This window comes from Brienomyrus brachyistius, chromosome 3 (assembly GCF_023856365.1).
Source record: "Brienomyrus brachyistius isolate T26 chromosome 3, BBRACH_0.4, whole genome shotgun sequence".
Taxonomy (NCBI): Eukaryota; Metazoa; Chordata; class Actinopteri; order Osteoglossiformes; family Mormyridae; genus Brienomyrus; species Brienomyrus brachyistius.
The window spans coordinates 4,039,660-4,046,957 of NC_064535.1; the positions used below are offsets into that span (position 1 = coordinate 4,039,660).

The window sequence follows — 7,298 nt, forward strand, 5'->3', positions numbered from 1 at the left end:
CCAGCAGCCAGAACAAAACCGGAGTCAAAGGGAATCTTTGCCGTTTGATCTGTGCTTGAATCACACAGTGGACGCCCAAGCTCCATTTAACACAGGCCAACATATATCCCAGCACTGCAAGAAAATCCCTGTGTTTAACACAAAACTTCCCCCAAGCCGTGATGCGGATTAATAAGGCAGCATTATTCACCATAGTTTACTGTACTTATAATTCGAGAACATTAAGATAAAGCAAGACACAAACTGATGAAAAATACCTAATTTCAATTAATTTACTATGCAAGCAAAAGGCCCTTAAAAAGATGGGAGAACATTGTGGTCAAAGCTGCGATTCCACAAAATAAAAAAAAAAAACACTCCCCCAAAGTCCAAGGTGAGTCAGCAGAATAGTGCTGATGTGTCCTTGGTGGTGCACATGCTGACATGATGCCTGTCAGATGCTGACCCCTTCAGGCAGGAAAATGTAACTGCTCAGCGTCACTGAAATACTCTGCACGTTGTGTTAGGGCATCATATGTGCAGGCTGTTAAAATTGTAATGGTTTGTATATTTTACTTAACGAATCATTACTAAGCAGGGATAAAAAAGCATGGTTATATGGGTCTATATAAGCAGTCTTGTTTCGCTTCAAGTCCTCTTGAAGAAGGAGTCCAGCGTTGGGTGCGATCCCTGAGATTTGGACTTCTTTGCTCGGGGCCCCGATTGGCTCTTCAGTTTTGTCTTGGCGCGGGACGATTTGGGAGATTCAGCATCCAGATGAGAGGTGACTACAGGGGCGGGACTGGGGGGAACTGAGGAAGTGGAGGAGAAGGAGCTCCACAGATCCAGTGCGAAGTGGTAGTCGGCGTGCTCCGGCATGTCCCACGCTGACACCTGCTGGCCGCAGCGATCGCATTTCACGGCGTCGACGTCGCTGCAGCCAGAGGGGCTGTTTAGCGGCCTTGACGCATGGGGCTGGGCACCTGTTTCTGCAGGACCCCACCCATTTTTGCCGGCCTGATTCGCACTTCCGTCCCAAGCGGAGCCCCCTTTCCCTCCCCAGCTCGGCTGGTCGTCGTGTGCCGCCAGCAAGGCAGGTGGCCTGGGGACCCCGTCCGCAGGGGAGGCTGGGTCCTTTACAATCTTCAGTTTCTTCTCGAGGGTTTTCCTCTCAAAGAAGGAGGAGATGCCCGGCTTGCGCTCGGCCTGGGGCTTGGGGGAGAGGGCCAAGTGCTGGGGGGTGGGAGCCGGCGGGGTTTTGGTGGGGGAGGGCTGTGACTCTGTGTCACGCCTCTCCTGCTTTTCAACAGCCCTCTGAAAGAAGGATTGGATGGTACTGAGCCGCTTGGGGGCAAGACCTCCCTTGGAGCTGACAATGGGAGAGCGAGGGGTGGGGGGGCACAGGGTGGGAGAGCCAGGGGCAGGGGGGTCAGCGGCGGGGGGGTCAGCGGCGGATTCCTTCTGCGTGGCACTAATGTCGCCGCTCAGGAAGCCAGTGATGGTGCCTGTGGATCCACCTGGAGCCTGGATGAACTTACTGGCGGACAGGTGGAGCAGGGTGAGGGGGGGTGACCTGCACAGAACCACAGCAGTATTTTAGGGACCGTGCATAAAGAGACAGACAGGATTCAGCAGCGCATAGTGGAAAATTAAGGGCTCGGTATTACAGGTGACAATTCAGTTTGAGGGTTCTAGGGCCAGAGGCTCAGCCTTGAAGGGCCCCCAGCACAGCCCTGTGTTGGGCCAACAGAACCAGAACTACAGCCCATTGGACCCTGGGCTGGTGGCATGGGAGAAGGCATCATATTGCGATTGTCTGAAATATGAGCGGTTAATATTGTGCCATCTATAAAACAAAAAAGGAGACGGAATTTACCAGAAATAAAATATAGCCAAACAACTTATCTACCAATAGATAGTGTGAGTTATGTCAACATACACAAACCAGTGCCTACAAATGATTAGGCTTTAGATGATGGGTGTAAACATCTGTCCGGATGCCAGCTTTTCGGTACTATATGGACATTTACTTGCGCCCATAGTTTGGTAAGAAAATTAGTGAGCCAAAAATAATGATGAGAGGGGTATTTTGATGCCCAAAAGTTAGTAATCTATCCTTTATTAAATGTGTCGGACTTTAAAAGATGTTGCTGCTGTTGATCAGCTTGTTTCAGGGCAAGCTGGTAAAGCCAGTTCTGTACCTGTGCAGAGAGAGTGGAGGGGAATGATGTCCGTATAGCACAGAAAAGCTGGCGTCCGGACATCTGAAGCCGTGGGGATTATACCACGATGTAATACTGGGCAGCCCTATTGTGGGCCAGGACCAGCCCACATCAAGCAGAGATTGGCTGAGAGCGGAGGTCACTCACCATGCTGATTGGTGGTTGCCAGCAGCATTGAGGCTCTTGATGATGGCGAAGGCATCGGCGGCGATCTTGCCGGCCTCGTAGCGAGCCAAAGCGCAGCAGCGGGAGAAGCTACAGGCCCTCCGGTCCCCTGCCTGACGCACCCCGGCTGTCAGCTGCTTGGCGATGCGGCCATTCTGCAGGGACACACTTGCATTGGCATGCGTCTACTGAGCATGACAGGACAGTGCATTGGAGCCCCCACAGTCAAAAGTCAAATATCTCAGGGTCAACTGTGTGTGTTCTAGGTAGTCTTGGGGGGGGTAACTATACTCATCAACAATAACATCAAAACCATCTGCCTAATATTCTATAAGCCCCCCACATGCCACTGAAGCAGCTCTGACCCATCAAGGCATAGACTCCACAAGACCTCTGAAGGTCTCTTGTGGTATCTAGACCAAGGCATTAGCAGAAGATCTTCTAAGTTCTAGAAGATCCTCCAAGGTAGATCCTCCAAGGATCGGACTTGTTTGTCCAACACATTCCACAGATGCTTGACTGGATTGAGACCTGAGACTTGGAGGCCAAGTCAACACCTTGAACTCTTTCCCATCTTCCTCAAACCATTCCCATGAAGGGCTGTACTTGGTCTGCAGCAATGTTTAGGTAGGTGGTACGTGACACAGTAACATCCACATGGATGCCAGAGCATCACACTGTGCGCCCTGGTGCCATCTCTTCCACAGGTAAATGACACACGCACCTGACCATCCACATGATGTAACAAAACATGTGACTGATCAGACCAGGGCACCTTCTTTCACTTCTATAAGGGCCAGCTCTGACTCTCACATGCCCTTTGTAGATGCTTTTGGTGGAGGACAGGGGTCAGCATGGCCAATCTGTCCAGTCTGTGGCTACGCAGCCCTGTATGCAGCAAGCTGCACTGTGTGATCTATCACAGCCAGGAAACTGCGATGGACTGTGTGTCCTGGCACCTTTCTATCATGCGGAGCATTAACTTTTTCAGCTAGCCTAGCCTTCGCTCCCCACATGCACCACTGACGCTTGGGCACCCATGACCCCATTGCAGATTCACCGCTTGGCTTCCCTTTTTAGCACTTTTGCTAGGTACTGACCGCTGCGTACCAGGAACATCCCACAAGGCCTGCCATTTTGGAGAAGCTCTGACCCAGTCGAGTAACCATCATGATTCGGCCTTTCTCAGTGTCACTCGGACCCTTATGCCCTCCTCACCATCTCTCTGTCCTTAGTCAGTCGCTCCTCCAGCTCCAGGGCAAGTTGGTAAAGCCAGTTCTGCACCTGTGCAGAGAGAGTGGAGGAGAATGATGTCACAGTACTTTAGAAGCTTGCTGACCAATCAGATTAAAGAGTGGACCAATCTGACCAATCGTCTCATCATGGGTACCAGACCTGGTCTTTGGTGGCCAGGGCAGTCTTCCCATGGAAGTTCTTACTGCAGCCAATGGATTTGGGAAGCTGCCTCGGTTTCACGGGTTCAAAGTCAATCCCACGACTCAGGTCAAACAGCCACTGACTGGAGACAGAACCGCATCAGAATGGAAATCCATCATTGGTGTACTGCATTTTCCTGGGGTAACCCATGTATCCACTTTTTAGTCTGGATGATACTATTCAAACACCTTTGATAATGAGTACTTTAATTCCACTGACCTTCAGAAAGTATGCATACCGGAATTGTAAAAATAGGTGCCTTTACCAAATCAATTACTCGTGTTCATACTGGTGTTTGGGAATGCTGTGCGCTTCGGGACCCACCCCGTCTTCTCCCCAAAGCGCTGCTCCAGCTGGGCCTGGGTGAACTGAGTGATCTCCCCCATGTTCTCCACCTCCAGACTCTCCACAATGGACGTGCCTAGCTTCCCACCAAGGTTCCGGCTGCAGCGATGACATGCTGACACTCAGTTAAAGGGTCACGCGAGGGCGGCAGTTTAAGAGAGGACCAGAACATCCACGCACAGTGACGACCAGGAAGAAAAACCCAATGGCTCCATATATTTCCAGTAAATGAACAGGAGGAGGCACCAGAGGGCTCACGGCAGGTGTAGAATAAGCTTATGGGAGTTATATTTACACCAAAATGTTTTGAAGGAGGAACAAAAAATGATTGGTTCAGAGAGATAACCAATAAGATCCAATCAGATATTGTGGTCCCGCCTCCTCTAGTTGCTTGACCCCACCTCCTCTACAATCAGGTTGGTTATCTCTCTGAACCAATCATTTTTCATTCTGCCCTCAGGACATTTTTGCGTAAATAAAAACTCCCCACAAGCGTAGAATGAATGGAGGCACTCACATCTTGCTGATGGGTAGAGAGCTGAAGAGTTGAGGCACAGAACCTGAAGGGAGGATGGTTTGCCGGTTTGGCTTGTTAAAGCCGCACGCGAGTTTAGCCAGCACCTGGGACAGAGACATATTTCAGCTCAAATGGTGCACAAAGGTTTTCCAAACTGGAAAATTGGCTTTTCACTGCGTCCCACCTTGTTGTGCGATATTCCGGCAGAGCAGCGAAAGCCAGTGTGCTTCTCCACGCCCGCTCGCATTTCCTCCACGATCAAAGCCCCCAAAGCCAGCTGCAGGTCAGGTGATGCACTGCCGGGACAACCGGACAGGGAGGCCAGCCACTCACGGAGGCCGAGCAACCGCTGTTCCTCTGCACAGACACAAAGGGGCAATCGCCGTCAAGGCGAGACACAGCAACCAATCAGCAGGCCCCTGTGACACCTTTTGACCTTTACCAGTTTGTGACACAATCGCACACTTCTCATTATTTTGACTTTACAGAGGAACCAACATGGCTGACCTTTGTCCAACTCCTTCCCTTCTGAGTTCCCCGTGGTACTTTGTGGAAACCCTTGCACGTAGGTGGTCTTCAGCTGGTCCGGCTCGACCCGCCAGTCCCGCGTGTCCCTCAGCCTCTGCTGCACAGCAGCGGTCAGGTCCACATAGGCCTCGTCGATACTGGCCCTCTCAATCACGGCGTAGCGGGACATCACTTCGATCACCTCTACGCTGGCCTCACGGTAACTAGACGGGAGTCAGGGGACACTTGGTCTGAAGCCCACTGACTAGCCCCTGGTGGCGGGGGGGGGGGGGGGGGGGTCTCCAGGTAGTTTACTTACTGGGTGAGGTCAGCCTTGCCGTGGGACTCACGCACCCGTGCCACCTGCAGGTCGGGGCACAGCTTCTTGGCGTCGTCTGCCCACATGTTCCTGGTGATGCCGTGCGCTCTGGCCTCGTAACTCACGGCGATGATGCTGCGAGAAGGACCGGTATGGAGCGGGACAAAGGCTTCACCGAGAGTGCCTGCTAAATCGAGCGCTGGAAAAACGACGCCCCAAACATTGTACCTAATGCCATAAAGGGCCATAACTTGAGCGTTGGGACACCAAGGACCACAACCCCAACATATTACATCACAACCATCATTCACTGCCAGCAACAGCCTGGGTAACTCACCCCCCACCTTTCCACGTTTTATACTGGGCCACCACACATGGTTTGTTCTTCAGCTCAGGGTTCATTCGCTGCTCGACTTGAACATAGAAACAGTCCATGTCTACCAAAGCGATGATTCTCTCCTTCCCGTAACTCATCTTTGGAGCCTAAAGGGAGGAAAAAAAGGTCATTTAGATACATTTAACCGCAGTTGCTCCATATAATGGTGAGCAAAACCAGATATTTTTCCCTTTTTAAACAAAGATGCACTTCTGTATTGTGGAAAAATATATTTCAGCGCACAATTACTTAGGCTGTTCCCTAACATTGGATTAAGACAAATAAAAACTGGTCGTCCGCCTGTCAGTATCACCACAAAGCAGACAGAAGATTTAAATAACATCGGTCGTTTCGATGCAGCATTACTCTAGAACAGTTCGATTATTAACAAGGCAAACGCAGCACATACCCGTAAAACATCAATGAGTTGCTAGTTTTCACTTCTTCAGTTAAACGAAACCATTTTACAGCTGTGGTTCTGGGTGATTTGCATATATACTTTATATATATATAGTTCGATCTTGAAATGCTTGGGAGAAGCTGTACATAATTACAGACTAATTGTGCATTTCCGTGTTATCAGCTAGTAAATTTATGAATTTAGATTGCAAATTGAGGAAGACATCATGTAGTATGAACAATTCGAGACATGGTTAACAACAGTGAAAATTGTCTCTGAATCAGTAAAGAGCGACGTTCAAATACGACTTATTGATAGCACTATTATGTATTAAATCTCATCACCTGCACATAACGTGTACATTAAACAACACAGACATAAAACTTACAAAGTCGAGAGCGCCAATTTGCAGCTTCGTTGCACAACAGTAAACACCTGACCCATTTCAGACTTCGCGGAAGAAAACGGCGATAGAAACGTCATCAAAACGCACCGGAACACCAGCCGGTCTCCGGCTCTGGACGCCATATTTATGAGGTCAAAAGAATTACCTGTGCGTCGCGGTTACGGAAACGCAATCAAATTCGGTTTATTCATACAGGGAATTTGTCTTCGGTTGTCAGTGATTCTCAAACATACAGCATATAATTATAGATTATAGATCTTGTGACGTTATGTTGGAGGTAGCGGATTTAATCGTTCTTGTCAGGTGTTATGCTATTAAAACCTATATGTAAAGAGGAAAAAGCATTGCACCACGCCGTACTTACGGTATGCTGTGAAAACGGAAAAAAAATGTTCTAGGAACGGAACATCGTTACCCTTATCATAAGAAATACCCTAAAGACGTCTCCTGTGTAGAGAAGTGAAATCTCGAGGGAAATGTTCACACACAAAGCTGTTGTACTGCAGCTGTCTGTATTGTATCGTATCTGTTACACACACAGACAGCATCGATTTTCTTATTACGATCCCTCGTCTGACTAACTCTAGTGATGGGATTTATGGCTCTTTGAGGGGATCAGGATCTT

General features: G+C 49.4%; 1 protein-coding gene across 1 annotated transcript; it reads right to left on the reverse strand.

The window, feature by feature from the left end:
• Positions 1-258: 258 nt before the first annotated feature.
• On the reverse strand, positions 259-6,767 carry polh (polymerase (DNA directed), eta). Its single transcript, XM_049009669.1, has 11 exons — positions 6,656-6,767; positions 5,829-5,974; positions 5,492-5,626; positions 5,173-5,396; positions 4,850-5,022; positions 4,666-4,769; positions 4,128-4,247; positions 3,762-3,885; positions 3,585-3,650; positions 2,349-2,521; positions 259-1,552 (listed from the first exon to the last, which is right to left on the reverse strand). Exons 2-11 carry the CDS (start codon positions 5,963-5,965, stop codon positions 628-630), a joined length of 2,181 nt encoding a protein of 726 aa, XP_048865626.1. The 5' UTR covers positions 5,966-5,974; positions 6,656-6,767; the 3' UTR covers positions 259-627.
• Positions 6,768-7,298: the final 531 nt, after the last annotated feature.

Coding starts and splice junctions, on each gene's coding strand:
- polh (XM_049009669.1), bottom strand. CDS start 5,965: ATGAGTTACGGGAAGGAGAGAATCATCGCTTTGGTAGACATGGACTGT. Junction 5,627..5,828: donor AAAACGTGGAAAGGTGGGGG/GTGAGTTACCCA, acceptor TCCTTCTCGCAG/CATCATCGCCGTGAGTTACG. Junction 2,522..3,584: donor TGACTAAGGACAGAGAGATG/GTGAGGAGGGCA, acceptor GTGTCCCTGCAG/AATGGCCGCATCGCCAAGCA.